Here is an 18,079-nt window from a genome sequence, read left to right on the forward strand (position 1 = left end):
AGTACAAAGAAAAAAAAGTAAAAAGATATTTAATGATGTTAAATATTGAAAGTCTATCACTACTATTGTAACAATCACACTGTCAGTGTAAATATCTAATATTTATTATACATACTATTATACTATACATTCACTGCTCAAGAAACATTGGTCCCTGGTAATTAATCATAAAACAGCAATTATGCCAGATCTGGTTGATGCTTCCTGACAAAGTGAGTGGCACAACAGAATCAAAAATGTGGTTTTCCTTGACCCTTCGAATGACCCTTTCCACCAGAATTCTGAGGCGTGCAATGGCCTGTGTTTTATCACAGTCCTGTTTGCTGAACTGCTTAGCACGTTTGAAAGGTGGAATGATCAGTCTAGCACCAACACTGGAGAGCATATCCTCGATTGTGAACCCCTTGTCTGCCATGACGTCATCTCCAGGTTCAAGCAGGTCCAAAATGCCGGACTTCTTTGTGATCTCTTTGTCGGAGATTGAACCTGTGTAAAGCTGGGAGATGAAAGTCATTGCACCACACGGAGCTACTCCAACCAGACCTTTAAATGTTGTAGTGCTCTTGTAGCTGGAGAAGATCTCTGAGTGGAGTGTCAGAGATGTGGGGCTCTCACAGCGGATTTCTGTGCAATCCAGGATGACTCGCAGGTTTGGACAGAACAAACTGTACTTCTCTGGCATGGAGAAGCATATTTGTTGCCTGGACATCCAAATGGGTACTGAACCCAACACAAAGAACAGGTAGTTAGCCCAGGTGATAATGGCCCTACTCACTGTGGCCACGCTTACCCCGAAAATGTCAGCGATTACTTGTTCCCTCAGTCCAGCAGCTACCCGACAGGAATACATGAACAGTTCATCTATGAGCTGGATCTTCCGTGCAGGGCTAGGGCTTGGGGATGCTTCCTGTCCCATCCTCTGTGCCTTAGTCCAGTACACAAGATTGCTGGCAGACGGACAAACAGATTCCCAGAACACCTGGAAAACTTCCTGTGAGGGAAACTTCGTGTAGTATTTAATTGTGTGATCAGAAACACAAAATCTGCTCATTGTTGTTTGTTTCTCCAGTGACATTTTCTGCAGTTTAGCCTCCAGCTCTCCAATGTACTGCAGAGCCTCATCTAATGCACCTATAAAAATGTAAAATAGTATAGTTAGCAACTAATTACGTATATTTGTGTGTGTGTGTGTGTGTGTGTATATATATATACATATATATATATATATATATATATACACACACACATATGCATACATATACATATATATATATATATATATATATACACACACACACACACATATGCATACATATACATATACATATATATATATATACACACACACACACACACACACATATGCATACATATACATATATAATATATATATACACACACACACACACATATACATATATGTATATATATATATATATATATATATATATATATATGTATATGTGTGTGTAGACTGTGTAGACTGTGTGTGTGTATATATATCACCGAAATACACAAGCAAAAGTCAACATAAGTGCTTACCGGCAGGTGGGCGTGCCTCGTAGTCATGTTCCTCAATATGACTGGATTCATTGGGTGCATCTTCTGTGACCACCGGCTGCTCCCGAACACGTACATCCGCGCCAAGTCGAACGGCAGATCTCTCAAAAGCTGATAGTCTTTGAGGGAGTACATAGAAATTGTTCCAAGGGAAACGACTGGGAATGGCACCAACCTTCAGCCGCGAACTTCCTGGAATGTAGTCGTCAGCGGTAAAATGCTGACTGCAGACATACGTGCTGCCTCTCCGAATGACGAACGTAGACCCTTCATCACGTTTAATAGCGATGACCCATTTCTTTTTTAGGTCTTCGTTCAAAGGATACCCGTGAAAACTTAAATAAGGTTGTTTTTGCCTAGAATTGCTACACTGAGGGACGCTACAGCAACACTTATTTTTGGACTCGGCCATTGTTATAGTCACCGGAAGTAAGTTTACCCTGCGTCGGTGAGCACCGGAAACACTAAACCCGGAAGTGTGAAAAAGGCCTATGGCTCATATAGTATATAGAACGGCAGTTTGGTTTAGTCTTCAAGGTGTTTAGATTTAAATTTTTGTCGGTTTGAATTTTTTAGAACTCCCCAATGTAAGTCAATGGGAGTTTTTGAATGAGTTTTTTCGAGTTTTGATCGTCATTTTTAGGAAAACCGTAAGTCCGATCAGTCTGAAAATAGATAGCACACTTAGTCAGAAAAGTTTGAGTGTCTGAGCCGAGTTTGGAGTATGTAGAGTTAAAGCTCTAGGAGGAGTTACATATAGAAATTTTTAGTCTCAGAAGAATAATAAGTTTAAGTACAATATCAGTAAGTTGGCTTTCTCAAGCCAACTTAATAATAAATATCATAAGTAAATAATACATTATACCTTCCTAAATACCCTCAAATAATTGTTTTAATGAAACACTGCTTTATAAAGGACATGTGAAAAAGTGGTTTTATATCTATAACTGTAGAAGCCTCGTATTCAGCCGTCACTGATTAGTCTCTTCTTCTTCTCGTTAGTGTTGCTGTGGCAGGGCTATTAGTCTGCATTTACACTACAACACTATTATGACACATCAGGTTTGTTTGTCCTGTCGGTTGCTATGGTTATCACCATGGAGACATTTAACTCCCGAGTCGGGCGGGGGGGCAAGAAAAGTCTTTTTGTACCTGCATCAGCAAATTATTCCTAGAAATTAAGCACACGAGTTTGTTTGCTTGTTACTTGCTTATTTACATACTTGTTCATTTAATAATTTACTTAGTTTTATTGTCACAGGAAATGATGCGCACAAAATGTGAATCATTGTCCTTCATTTTGCCAGCAACTGGTGATAAAGAAAAATGATGATGAGACATTAATCTAATTTATTTTCTTAATACTTCTCTTGTATAATAATAATATTAAAACTTCATTTAGGAAAAATACTTCCTATTAAATATCTTTATATTAACTGGCTTTTTTATGAATGCAATACAGTGACTGACAGCCGTCTGTGTCTCCCAGTGTCTTACATTATTGTCAGTTTAGTGTTCAGTGATTCATTTACACAGAAACTAAAGATAACATGTATGCCTTCATCTCCGAATACATTATCTGTGTCTTACATTTCATAATGAACTCAGATAAACTCAGTGCCGACTCGTTTTCCATCAGTTCTTTTACATTAATTAGAATGTGTGCAAAGGATTGTGGGAGATTGAAGAACACGAAGGATATACTTGATGCATCCTTCAAAATGAGCTGAATTAAAGACACAAAATGAAGTCTGTCTTCAAAACATCCTTCAAACTGAGACGGCCTTCAGAGGCGCTTGATGACGTGGCAGTCGAGATATGCAGTCTTACTAGGACACAGCCACGGTTTGAGGAACACACGCAAATGATCTACAATATCCCAGAAATCAGTCTGTGCCCCGTGATTTAAACACCTCTGATCTCTGAGTTTCTCTTTGTTCATAATGTTTTAGACTGTAATGATTGCACTCAGTGTTACTTACCGATCAGTTCTGGCTCCAATTAAGCTGCTCAGGTTAAACCTCTGCAGTGTCTCCTCTGAGGACAACAACACAAACACTAAAGCTGACCACTGAGACGAGGAGAGTTTCACAGCACATAATCCTCCAGACGTATGAGGTTTAGCTTCGTTCACTAGAGAAAGATCACCCAGTTCATTCAGACAGTGAAACAGATTGATGTATTTATCTGGAGAGGGATTCTCACTGATCTTGTCTTTAATATAGTCAGCTGTTTTCTCATTGTTGTGAGAGCTGTTTGCTGTCTGTGTCTTCAGCTCTTGTAAGAGACTCTGGTTAGACTTCACTGACAGACCCAGAAGGAAACGAAGGAAAAGGTCCAGATGCCCATTTTTACTGTGTAAAGCCTCATCCACAGCTCTCTGATGGAGATCCGATAGGGAAACTCTGCCTCCATTAGTTGGTTTGGTAATCTGGTCAAACACATTGATGTTATTGTTGATAAAGGAGAGATGCACATATAGAGCTGCTAGATGTTCCTGAATGCTCAGATGAACAAAGCTGAAGACTTTCCCCTGACACAAGCCCAACTCCTCTCTGAAGATCTGAGTGCACAATCCTGAGTAAACTGATGCTTCTGCCTCATCAATGCCACACTCGCTCAGGTCTTCCTCATAGAAGATCAGGTTGCCTTTCACAAGCTGCAGATAAGCCAGTTTCCCCAGTTTGACAATCATGTCTTCATCTTTCACTTTCTTCTCATAGTCCTTCTCATGTTTGATGTTGGTCTGAATGAGCAGGAAGTGTGTGTACATCTGAGTGAGAGTCTTGGGAATCTCTCCTCTCTGTGATTTCCTCAACATCTCCTCTAGAACAGTGGCTGAGATCCAGCAGAACACTGGGATGTGGCACATAATAAAGAGGCTCCTTGAGGACTTTAGGTGTGAGATGATCCTGTGGGCCAGACGCCGATCACTGATTCTCTTCCTGAAGTATTCCTGCTTCTGTGTGTCACTGAAGCCTCGTACCTCTGTCACTCGATGGACACACTCAGAGGGGACGAGATCCGCTGCTGCTGGTCTGGAGGTGATCCAGATGAGAGACGAGGGAAGCAGATTCCCCTCAATGAGGTTCTTCAGCAGCTCGTCCACTGAGGCTGATTCAGATATATCACACAACCTCACATCGCTCTTAAAGTTCAGAGACAGACGACACTCATCCAGACCATCAAAGATGAACAACACTTTATACTCATCACTGGATATCTCCATTTCTTTAGTTTGAGGGAAAAAGAGATGAAGAAGATCTGAAAGACTGAGTGTTTTGTCCTTCATCAAGTTGAGCTCTCTGAAAGCAAGTGGAAATATGAGCTGGACGTCCTGATTCTCTTTCCCTTCAGCCCAGTCCAGGATGAGCTTCTGCACAGAGACTGTTTTCCCAATGCCAGCGACTCCCTTTGTCAACACAGTTCTGATGGGTTTGTCTTGTCCAGGTAAAGGTCTAAAGATGTCACTGCATTTGATCGGTGTGTCCTCTGTTTCTGCTCTCCTGGACTGTGTCTCGATCTGTCTCACCTCATGCTCATTATTGATCTCTCCACTTCCACTCTCTGTGATGTAGAGCTCTGTGTAGATCTCATTCAGGAGTGTTGGGTTTCCCTGCTTTGATATTCCCTCATACAAACACTCAAACTTCTGTCTCAGATTTGATCTCAATGTGTTGAGGACTTCAGCAGGATTAGAGTCATGGCTGTCAGATTAAAATACCACATTATTACACAAGTCAGAGAAGTAAATAGCCATGAATTACAACACTATTTATGGGACACAGAACATCATTAGGTTTCTGAAATGTGTAAATCATTAATCATGTGTGTGAGTGATGTGTGATGTGAATTGCAACACCTAAAATGAAACAACAACAAAGTCCTGAATTTTACCTGAAACCAGGAAACATGCTTTCATTAAAGTCTTGTGGTTGAATCACAGGCTTGGACACAGTTTTGTTTTTAACTGGTCTGGATGGAAGAGTTGACCTTAAATCAGAATGAAGAGGGTAAAGAATCAGACACACTGATATTGATGTAATTGTGTCATTAACTGAGTAACAGACCAACAGCTTTTACAGTGTGTGAATGTATTAACAATACAACACATAGAGCTTTACACAAGAGCACAATGATGATCATTAATAGACCGAAACCAGCAAGATTGTAACTCATTAAACTGCTGTATATTAATAACAATTTCATACAAATAAAATACAATAAGCACATCTTTTATAGAAATGATATACCTGAGATCAGGCCGTTTGTCTCCACTCTTAAAGTTTTGTGGCGGCTCCATAGAGCGGTTACTCTTCATAGACACACAGCTGGACTCTGGTTTTGATCTCTTCTGCTGGACTGAACTGGGTTTAAAACTAAGTAAAATATAAAGAATACAGACTTATAAAAGACCACATAAATGTTGTGTACTTTTGCTTTAATGTCTGTAACTGTTTTGCACTGTGTTTCAAACTTTGATTACAATTATTTTGAGAAATTAACTCACTGGTTTAAAAATGTTAAGCATGATTCAACAATTGTACCAAAGCGACTGAGAAAATCGGTAATATTAGGAATTAGGAATTCAAAGCAAACAAATTGAAATCAATTATAGAATTATAGAATGATTCAACTCAGATGAACATCAACCATGATCACATGACTCTTCTCAAAGGCACAATGGAGGACGAAGGCTCAACCGACTAAAGAGACCAATGTTTAGCTGAGCTTTAAAGATAAACCACCTTACAGTACTCTAGTAACGCTACTCTTGCTGTGAAACATCACTGTTCTGACCAGACACCGTGAAGCTTTCAACAAATCTGAACCCGTATTTATCAAGCCTCTGAGAATTACTCACAAGAACACTGCTAAGAATGGACTTAAGAGTAAAACAACTCTTGGCTCAAAGCTGTGCTTAGAAGTCAGTTACCAAGCATCTCAGTCGTAATTTAAGTGAAGTGTAGGACTAAATCTTAAGTGTCAGTCTTAGAGATGATTCACAACACTTTGCTGTGCCACAAACGGCATTTTGGATGATGACATAGGCATGGACCAATCACTGATTAGATTTCCTTATTTAAGAATATAAGCAGATAAATTCCCATTGAATGGTGAAATTCCTAAGAGGAGTTTACATTCAACACTAATAATCATTCAATAAATAATTTTCAAAAGAATACATTGTGATACTCATTGCAGGGCTGTACAGTTACGAAAAGATTGGTCTGTGCGATGAATAAATGCGTGCGATACAGTTTTGTAAACTCCGTTACTTGTGTTTGTTTTCAGACATGATAACAGTCGTTTTATACTTAAGCTTATGCGATATCACGATTTTTGATCGTGGATGATTTAATGAATTTAATTGAATTTTGTTCTGTCTCTGTGTTGTTTACAGTAAACATTGTCTTGGAAGCTGCAGGCTGATGAGTGCTATAATGAAATTAGTACATCATATTTAAAATATGTTTTGATATGTATTACAGGCTCGACATTTACGCTTGTCCAGTAACATCAACCTCATACGACCAAGAGCACTGAATACCATCACGATTGAAAATGTGACACTGATTTCATATTGCAGTTCAATAAACAAGTCATTAATATTAAGTCACTTGAATTTTAGACACAATATTGACATTTTTTGTTCTATTTCAGAAGCGAAAATAGTTTAAAAAAAGATCCTAGAAGAACCACAGCGCATCTCAAAGGAAAACTCAACTGTGTTTCATTCCTGAATGAATCAGCCGTTTGAATGAATCGTTTGAGTAAATGACTCAATGACTCGGTCTCCTGCCGCCTCCTACTGGCGGTTTAGTTTCGTGTTTTAAAGTTTCATTCTTTCCAAAATTTCTTAATTGTATATTCAAAAAATATTTAAAATAATCTCATTACCTTATTTAATGCAGTTTCATTTGATTGGTAACATCCCTGTAGCATCTTATTATTCTATTTTAATTTATTGATGAAATTTAAGAATTTTAAATGAAAGATGACGCATTAGGGAAGCGATTAGGGAAATAAGCGATTAGGGAATCGATTAGGGATGAGGGAAAAATGCCCTTTATAAAGGTTAAAATATCATAAATATGCCGATTTATATATGTCAAAGCTGACTGAACAGTGATGAGAATATTGATTCAGAATAAATTATATTTAAAACACACACACAAAAAAAACTTCTTTTTTTTCCTGGACAAACAAATGTTTTTACTCGGACAAGTGAATGACCAAACTAAGGACAATCAAATGAAAAGGCTTAATGTTGAGACCTGATTTATTTTGTTATTATTATTCATTTATTTACCCATAAACTTGTCTTTAGGAAGCCATACGTTACAGTGGCAAGAATAACTTTGTGAAAGCTTTGTGGGTGATGGACAGGGTTTACATTAAGACAGGAGTATGCCTTAATCTAGTTAATCGTGCATTTCTTTTCTTTTATTCCACAGCTGATGTGTGCAGTTTTTTTATTGCTTACATTAAAATAATTTTCTCTTGTTTTGCTTTTTAAAGTTTTTTGGCAGTTTGATAAAATAAAAGAGCCTTTCTAAGAGCCATCGTTTAAGCTGTTGACTTTTCTATCTTGAGAACGAACGTTAAACGAACAACCAATGATGAACCACGAATCAAACCAACCACTGGAGTCACATGGACTATTTTAACAATGTTTTTACTACCTTTCTGGGCCTTGAAAGTTGCAATGACGTTGCAGTCAGTGGAGGGACAGAAAGCTCTCAGGTTTCATCAAAAATATCTTCATTTGTGTTTCGAAGATGAACAAAAGTCTTACGGGTTTGGAACGACATGTTTTTTATTTTTAGGTGAACTAACCCTTTAAGACTAAAATGACTCTTTGAGAAGCTTGATAAATACGGGCCCTGAACCAGCAGTTAAAAAAATCCACTCAGTTTTACACCTACTCCATTATATAAAGGTGGAAAAGATCTCAGCTTACATTTACTTGATGTCATTGCTAGTATTAGACTGACTGACTGAGAAAAATTATGATTCTAATTCAAAAGTGTCGCACTATAAGCACATCTTTTATAGAAATGATATACCTGAGATCAGGCCGTTTGTCTCCACTCTTAAACTTTAGTGGCTTATCCATAGACCAGTTACTCTTCATAGACACACAGCTGGACTCTGGGTTTGAGCTCTTCTGCTGGACTGAACTGGAACAGAGAACAGATTCAGTTTAATCCTTTAGATTACTGTGAATACATTTATCCTGCATCAAAAAGTACTTTGAGGAAACAATTATCATTTTACTGAATATTTCATTTTAGTTTTAAAAAACAAAAAAAATAGGCAAAAAATCATATTTTTTCTGTAACTGTCTTTGATCTGTTTGTGTTTGTGTGTGTGGAGGGGTGGGGGTGTGGGGGTAATGGTAATGTAATGTTTGTTGAAAGTACCTGCATCCTGGAGAACAATCTCCATCTCTGGATCCTTGTGAATCCGCCATGATGAAGCTGCAGGAGAATCTGATGAGTTTGATCTCCTCCACTGACTCTGAATGAAGAAACATTCACACACTAAATTAAATGATTAAATTAAACAACCTTCATAATTTAGCTGGACATATCTGTCAGAAAAGGATCATGTGACTGCGTTAACTCAAGCTCATAGGGCCTTTTCACACACACAAGTCGACCGTTGATGTTCGGGTTGTAAGAATTGATAAATTAGGAAATTCCAGACGGTCTGTTTTGGGGGTGACCAGGCCCTGAGAGGACAAAAGGACCTCTCTGGAGATTAGCATTTGAACTGGCTCTCATGCACCATCGAGACGAAAGTCTCACCCCCGAGTCATCTAATCTGCATCTCCTTCCCTCTCCCCCCCTCACCCCCTCTCTCTCATGCTCAGGTGACTACCTGATTTCACCCAAGAAAATGTACAGTTTAATGTGAATGATTATGACAGAGTATATCCATGTTTGGTATCGTTTAAAATGTCACAGTGCGACTGGTACAATTCTCTCATCTCAGAATAAGTAAAACACAAGGTAATAAGGTTTTTGAAGGTTTATGGATAACTAGCATACAAGGAGGGGTTGATCTCTCAAGCAAATGGTCACACCCCCCCCAAGAGGTACAGTGTACCTCAGAATGCAAATTTACAATTGTTAGCACATATTTACATGTGAAAGAGGTCTGGCTATTTAATGGAGTACAGCAGGCAGATCGGGGCCTTTTTCTGTACTTCAGATCGGTCCGTTAGGCTGGGAGATATAGATCTCTCAGCCTAACGTATTTCTTAATGTTGGGTTTGCATCTTCTCTCTATTCCAGAGCATTTGATGTTTTGTATCGATTATCTCATGATACATTTACCTGACATAATAAATTGTTACATTTGATTATTCTCACTGACTTTGATATTATTTTCATTGAAGAGTTAGACGGAATAGTAAAACACCCACTCACTTTTAGTGAGGCACAGATATTATTAAACCCTTTCATTTATGGAGTCAGATGAATTAACGAGTAAATACATATGATTAATGTATTACAAATTTAACCACCAATACTTCGCATGAGGAAAGGACAGAGCACGTGAGACCTTCCCTGTGTTATTGGAAAACCTCCATTGGACCAATTTCACGGGCCTTACAAAGTGGTGACCTCCGAGACGTGATCTCTAAACAGATAAAAACAGTTTCACGAGAAAACGTCCTTTCCAGCAAGTATTTGGGATTCTAAAATCAGCATGAGGTTTTGAAACATCTTCTCTTACTTCCGCTGGTATGGTAAGTAAACCTTTTCTGCCCTTTATGGAAGTGTTGAAGAAATGTTTGCATTGTTTACTGGTCGGAATTAAAGCCCTGCTTTGTTTAGAAATGTGATGCGGCAGCCAGATGAAGATTGAAAAACCTTGTGTATTAGATTTTAAAGATCGCCTTGTTTTGCCTAAGCAACAAGAAACGAAACCTAAAGTGAGAATAACATCTCCCAAATAATTAATAACTCGATGAAGAGCTGAAAAAGTAAAGCCTAAAAAGTTTTAAAATCAGAAGCATGTTTTCTGGCCATTGTTGTGTTGGCTTTGTTTAAACACTAGCAACACTTGATGACAATGAGCAAACAAGAGAAAGACAAATCTAAGTTTGTAAACGATCGGAAAACACGTGATTTTATAAATAAAAAGGCAGATCAATGCATTGTTTATGAAAGGAAAATTTTGGGAAAACAGGATGATATGATTTACAGGCTAAAAAACTCAAATATCAAGGCTAATGCTAAATGCTATTGTCCATGTTGTTTTCAAAACGCTCAAGGCTATGCTAAATGCTAAAGCCATGCTGCGCTCAAGGCTAATGCTAAATGCTATTGTCCATGTTGCTTTCAAAACGCTCAAGGCTACGCTAAATGCTAAAGCCATGCTGCATTCAAGGCTAATGCTAAATGCTAGAACTTTAACATTGATGGAATTAAATTAAGATATTCAATTTAATTTGGCTTATTTCAGTTCCTCTGAAAAGTAAACCTCTAAAGTATTTGATATGCTATCTAGTCAAAAATTCACGAAAATTAGAAAATTTTGCTTGGTTATCACTGTTAGGTGGTTGGGGATATGGCGAGACTGTAAAAACGATGGCAGAGTAATCTCTAAAATATATCCAACACAACTGACAGGAGCTGTTAGATGTGGCGAGTCTGTAAAAACGATGGCAGAATAAACTCTAAAACATTGTAACAGGCTGGGGTAATACAAGTATAAAAAGGCGCCGTTATAACTAGCTATGATCGCGCGCATCCTGATTCTGACCGTCAAGCTGTTCAAATATTTGAGGATACTATTCTGAGCGATGAATAATTCTGTTAATTTTCAAATTTGTTTGTGCTACAACATGCACATAGGCTAATTTAAAGTTTATTCTTTAAACACAGGATTACTTTACTGTAAGTGTAGTTGAAACACTTAGGCAAAGGTGATATAGATGTTGTATTCTATTGCTTTGCTGTGAGTGTATTTGGAACACTTAGGTAAAAGGTTGTTGATGTTGTATTCTAGGCCATGTGTCCTGTGTATTTAACTGAATTAAACACGCGTGTCTATGCTGAATTCGGTGGCTATAGTGTGACTCACAATGAATTTGCAGAGAACTAAATATTGTTACGTTTGAACTCATTCTGGATTGCTCTGCAATTATTTTTCCCAAATAGATTACCGGATTCGTATATTTCCACAAGTTTGCGCCAGACATTAGTGACGACTAATACTGGATATCAGATTCAAGTGTACTTGAATGAGGGGGACGAGTTAATTTCCGTCCAGAATCAGCTAATGCTGTTTGATCAACCTGGATTCGGGTGCGTTCCATATACCTCTGTTCTAATTTAATGTTCTTTTAGATAAGTGTACGTGGATATCCCACGGGCTTGACTAAACCAAAGCCATTTTAAGAAAAGTAAGTTGATCGGCTAACGTCTTTGTTGCGACCTAGAAGTATAGAAGTATTGTTTTATAATTTTATAATTTCATAATGGGTATATGTTTAGAATTCTGTAAGGGAAAGCATTATAATTTCATTGTAATTTCATTTGATAAATATTCTGGATATTATTCGGGTATATGTTACTGAGAGGTGAAAGTTCAGTTACGATGATGTCATCAGCCAGCGCACGCGCAGAAGGGGGAGAAACAGAGACGAGTGAAGTGATCGTCTAAAATATCACTGATGCATGAAGATTTTGTGTTGCTTTGTGTAAAAAAATAATTCCAACAGAACTGGCAAAATAAAGTTGCAAAAGAGAAGACGGAGTCTGTTTTAAGGGTGCAACATGAATTTGGTGTTTCTGCTCGGTTGGAGTTAATCACGAAGCAAGCAAGATGAGCCACGAGTGATTCAACATCGTCAAAAACTGCAGTGCTCCAGACGAAACAGTGAAGGTAAAAGTTTTCTATCATGTCAAAAGTGCAACAGATGTCGTCTGAGTGGGAAACGCTTGTAGCTGAGATAGAAGAAAAGTTACTGACACTGACAGCATCAAATTTGAACGATATATGCTGGGCACTCAGTCTAACAGTGGAAACAAGTGAAAAAGACCTACCTCGTAAGCTACGGAGAAATATCCTCCAGTATTTGGAAGGCGAAGATGTTATTTCACAAGAGGATGAAGGAATGTCTCTATTGCTGCAAGTAAATGACAAAATCGAGGAAATCAAAGGGAAAAGTGACGCTAATACAGTATTCCAGCCGCAACAAATCGCGGAAGAGCGCCGCCCGGTGGTCGAAAATGTTATTGCACCCGACAGTCCAAATGAACAAGGAGAAAATGTTTCTGGCCCAAATGCAACAGGAGCAGCTTCTCAAAATGTTTCCTTTGTCCATCCACTGTACAGAAGAGAATTAAAAATAATTGGACAAATTGGAGAACCAAATCAAAAGGATAAATTAGCATACACTAGTTTAGAAAGACAAATCCAAAGAGCACTAAAAAAAGGATATGATGAGGGAGAAGTCGTAGAAGCTGTCATTCAAGCTATAGCTCCAGGAACAAAACTGAAAAGTTATCTTGAAAGTAGAGTTGATCTGTCATTGCAAGCGCTCAGACAGATATTACGGACTCATTACATTGAGAGGGATGCTACAGACTTGTACCACTCTCTCACGCGTGCTGTTCAAGATTCAAAAGAAACACCCATTCAGTTTCTAGTGCGAGCAATGGATCTGAGACAACAAATTGTCTTTGCTTCAGAAAGAGCTAAATCTGGTTTGAAGTACAGTACAGAGCTAATCCAAAATCAGTTTCTCCAAACAGTACTCACTGGCCTCCATGATGATGCCATCCGTGCAGACATAAAGCCATACTTACAGGATTCAAAAGTTAAAGATGAAGTTCTTTTGGAGAAAATGACAGCTGCATACACTCTGGAAATGGAAAGAAAGAATAAGTTGTCAACTACATCAAAAACAAAGACAATAAAAATAGCAGCGGTTGGTGAGGAAAGCGAGGAATGTGGAAAGGAAAGCTACATTCACAAACCAAACAATAAGAATAAACACTGTGAGACAAACAAACGTGATACACTGATGGAAAAGGTTGACCAAGGTAATAAAGCTATATGTGAAGCTATTCAGGACCTCACCACTCAAATTGCTAGTCTTCACCAGGCCTCTAAGCCCCAACCAATGAGAGTGAGTGAACAACCAAACCGAAAATATCGACCACAACCAAAGACTGTAAACAGGAAACAGTGCCAGCAGTGTCAATTGTCAAATCCGGATGGAAGATGTAATCACTGTTATAAGTGTGGCAGCGCAGAACACTGGGCATCAGGTTGTAGAATGAGAAATACCTCAGCCAATACAAGCAAAATTTAAATTCACTCTCATCCTGCCGAAAACGCTGAAAACGTGGAGCTGTTCAGCTTAAGAGCACCACTCACTGGCAAACAACGACAAACAGCCAAACTAGTAGGGAAAAGATGCCTGGTTCGAGCCTCCCTAGGGGGAGTTGACACTTCAATACTGTGGGACACTGGTTCACAAGTATCAATAGTGGGAACTAACTGGAAAAGAAAATACCTACCAGATGTCAAGGTGAGACCAGTGGAGGAGCTGCTTGAGGAGGGAGCATTGGAGCTTTCAGCTGCGAACGGAACGGACATTCCTTATGATGGATGGATGGAAGTTGAATTCACCTTGTCTAAGAATGCTGTGGCCGGGATGAGTGACAAACCTGTTGTAGTCCCAATCCTGGTTGCCAGCAGTGACATTGAACGCCCCATCATTGGCTTTAATGTGATTGAAGAACTAGCATTGACAAACGACACCTGTGGAGACTGTACTCCTTCTGGTCACATGGTGGAAAAGCTGTGCTCAGCTCTGGAGGTAGGGCGCAAAACGGCGAGAGCTGTCTTGTCTGTTTTAAAAAAACAAAAGCTTGAGAACCAACCCCACATAGCCAGAGTAGGCCGACAACCAGTGACAATCCCAAAAAACAAAGTGGTAGCAGTGCCATGTGGCCGGCTAAATAAGAGAGTGTTTAGTTCGTCACATGTAGTGTTGGAGCCGAACCATGAGACACCATGGCCAACAGGTTTAGTCATTAGAGAGCAGTTAATCCAGCTCCCTTCAGAAGATAACAGTAAAATAGATGTTACTGTTGAAAACCTGACTGACAATGACATTATACTGAGTAGTCGCACAACACTTGGATGGCTGCACAGTGTTGGTGCCATTTACCCGTCACAGACGATGTCTACGATTGATCAGAGACCTGAGGCACGAGATAGCAGTAGTGTCACCTCATTTGCACAGCAACCCAGCCAGATACCACAAGCTGAGCCCTGGGATCCACCTGTAGACCTGAGCCATCTGTCAGATGACCGACGGCAACAGGTACAACAAATGCTCAGAGAGGAATGTGATGTTTTTGCAAAGGATGATTGGGACACAGGGTGTGTCAAAGATTTGCAAATGGACATACAATTAAAAGATAATGTGCCTGTGCAGAGAACATACAATGCAATTCCTAGACACCTCTACCAAGAAGTGAAAACTCACATACAGGACTTACTCAGTCGAGGCTGGATCCAGAAGTCTTGTTCGTCATATTCTTCACCAGTGGTATGTGTCAGGAAGAAAGACGGAGGTCTACGCCTGTGCATAGACTACAGACTGCTGAATGGGAAAACACAGCCGGATCGTCATCCAATCCCGAGAATACAGGAGATCCTGGAAAACCTGGGGGGCAACTCCTGGTTCACAGTGTTGGACCAGGGCAAGGCTTACCACCAGGGCTTCATGAGTGAGAAAAGCAGACCCTGCACCGCATTCATAACACCATGGGGACTGTATGAATGGGTGAGGATCCCGTTTGGACTCACTAATGCGCCTGCAGCTTTTCAGCGCTACATGGAGGGATGCCTGGGAGATCTGAGAGATGAGGTGTGTGTCCCTTATTTAGATGATGTGTTAGTGTTTAGCTCCAGCTTTGAACAACACATCCAAAACGTGAGACAGGTACTTCAGCGGCAAAGAGAGAGTGGTATAAAACTGAGGCCAAAGAAATGTGACTTTTTCAAAAGTGAGGTCTGTTATGTGGGTCGAGTAATCTCTGCAGAGGGATACAAGATGAATCCCAAAGAGGGGGAAGCAGTTCAAGCACTGAAACATGAGACACCAACCACTGTGCGAGAGGTGAGAAAGCTGATGGGTTTCCTCAGTTACTATAGATCCTATATACCAGACTTCTCCAGGATAGCCAAGCCTCTTTACGAACTGTTAGCAAAGCCCAAGTCTGAACAGACGCAAAGCCAAAAGAGAAGGAATGTAAGCCGTAAGTCTGCTCAGTTGCCACCGTCCTATCCTGTCCAGTGGACAATAATTCACCAAGACATACTGAACAGAATGGTGGACCAGCTGACAAATCCACCAGTGATGGCATATCCAGACCTGGAGAAACCCTTTGTTCTTCACGTGGATGCCTCAGAAGAGGGCTTAGGTGCAGTTTTGTACCAGCGTCAAGAGGGTGTTCTTAGGGTCATTGCCTATGGCTCACGGACACTGTCACCGGCAGAAAAGAATTACAAGCTACATTCTGGCAAATTAGAATTCTTGGCACTAAAATGGGCCATCACGGAACGTTTTCGTGACTATCTGTTCCATGCACCTGACTTTGTTGTATATAGTGACAATAATCCCTTGACTTATGTCACAAGGTCAGCTAAACTCAACGCAGCAGGACATCGCTGGGTAGCAGAGCTGGCGGATTATAGATTCACATTAAAGTACAGACCCGGAACAGCAAACAGGGATGCAGATTTCCTGTCACGAAGACAAAAGCCCATTGAAGAGATCATGCGAGAGTGCACAGAGGAATGCCCTCAGGAAGCTATCAAATGCATCGGAAACGCTGTAGAAAAAGATAAAACCGAGGATGTTGATTGGATCTCTGCTGTCACATGTAACATTGATGCACTGCCAGATGGGTGTAACATCTTAGAGCCAATCCAGCCCCTTGCAGTGGAAGACATCAGAGTTGCTCAAAATGCAGACTTAGCCATTAGCAGAGTTCTGGCTTTGAAAAAAACACATGCATCCTTGAAACATAAAGACAAGCTGGCAGAAAGTGACGCAGTGAGACAACTTCTCAGAGAGTGGCCCCGTCTAAGGATTGATGGAGATGGCATCCTCAAAAGAGAGACTGCGGCAAGAAAGCAGTTAGTTGTTCCTGAGTCCCTGAAGCCTATTGTGTACAAACATCTCCACGTGGAAATGGGACACTTGGGTGCTGATCGAATGATGGCACTCGCAAGAGAACGGTTCTTCTGGCCAAAAATGAGACAGGCAATGGAACACTATGTTACCCAGATGTGTCGCTGCATAAAAAGGAAAAAACCAAACAGAATAATCAGGACACCTATCCAAAGCATTGAGACTTCTGCACCGTTTGAAATGATATCCATTGACTACGTACACTTGGACAAGTGTAAAGGGGGTGAGGAGTATATACTTGTAGTTGTGGATCATTTTACCAAATACGCACAGGCCTACGCAACAAAGGACAAGTCTGGGAAGACCGCAGCCAGAAAACTCTTTGATGATTTTATTATGCGTTTTGGTTTCCCATCCAAGATACATCATGATCAGGGAAAAGAGTTTGAAAATACTCTCTTTCGTAAGCTACAAGACTACTCTGGTATCCGCCATTCACGCACTTCACCATATCACCCTCAAGCTAATCCTGCAGAGCGCTTCAACAGAACGTTGCTGGGTATGTTGCGCACGCTTGAAGAGTCTCAGAAGTCAAGGTGGAAAGAACACCTAAACAAAGTGGTCCATGCTTATAACTCAACTGTTCATGAAGCGACGGGATTCTCTCCATTCTTCCTTCTCTTTGGTCGTGAGCCAACTTTACCAGTCGATCTAATGTTCCCCAAGAAAGGAGGAGAAAGGAACCAGTCACAGACTGACTATGCAGAGAAGTGGAGAGAGGTCATGCATGAAGCCTATGCTATTGCGAGGCAAAACATGAAGAAAAGTGCAAGGAGAGGACAGAAACATTACAATCAGCGCACATGGAGTTCTGTTCTGGAGCCAGGTGATCATGTTCTGGTGAGAAATCTCACACCCAGAGGCGGTACTGGAAAGCTACGTAGCCACTGGGAAGATATGATTCATGTTGTCAAGGGAAGAAAAGGCCCTGATAGTCCAGTATACGTGATTGAACCATCCCAAGGAACAGGGAGAAGACGAGTGTTACATCGTAACTTACTTCTACCATGCCCTTATCTGGTTGACGAGCCAGAAAGTCATGAACCCGACCTTGGAGAGAAAAGCAAAAGAAGAAAAGCAAAACAGACAACAAGAAAGGATCATACAGCCAGACATGATACTTACCGAACAGACACCGACAGTTCCAGTGAGGAGGAGTATTGTCTCTGGACAGCAGAGAGACATGCTAAGACACCTCTGAATGCTGAAGCAGAAGAGTTCTGTCCAGGAACAGAGATACTCAGAGACAGGCCTGAGAGGGTGCTTGTACCAGAGTTACAG

General features: G+C 40.2%; 2 protein-coding genes across 2 annotated transcripts in view; both read right to left on the reverse strand.

The window, feature by feature from the left end:
- Nucleotides 1-18,079, reverse strand: part of LOC311302519 (uncharacterized protein) — a 1,110,603-nt gene that overhangs the window by 112,914 nt on the left and 979,610 nt on the right. The window lies entirely within an intron of this gene.
- LOC311302560 (uncharacterized protein) lies at nucleotides 82-2,015 on the reverse strand. The gene is made up of 2 exons (XM_084428545.1): nucleotides 1,543-2,015; nucleotides 82-1,131 (listed from the first exon to the last, which is right to left on the reverse strand). The coding sequence occupies exons 1-2, from the start codon at nucleotides 1,970-1,972 to the stop codon at nucleotides 131-133; spliced, it is 1,431 nt and encodes a 476-aa protein (XP_084284671.1). The 5' UTR covers nucleotides 1,973-2,015; the 3' UTR covers nucleotides 82-130.

This window comes from Rutilus rutilus (assembly GCF_951802725.1).
Source record: "Rutilus rutilus genome assembly, chromosome: 13".
In the NCBI taxonomy this organism is placed as follows: Eukaryota; Metazoa; Chordata; class Actinopteri; order Cypriniformes; family Leuciscidae; genus Rutilus; species Rutilus rutilus.

Excerpts from the sequence above, each read along its gene's own strand:
- LOC311302560 (XM_084428545.1), bottom strand. The coding sequence starts at position 1,972 with ATGGCCGAGTCCAAAAATAAGTGTTGCTGTAGCGTCCCTCAGTGTAGC. Across the intron at positions 1,132-1,542 it reads CGAGGCACGCCCACCTGCCG|GTGCATTAGATGAGGCTCTG; the intron begins GTAAGCACTTAT and ends ACATTTTTATAG.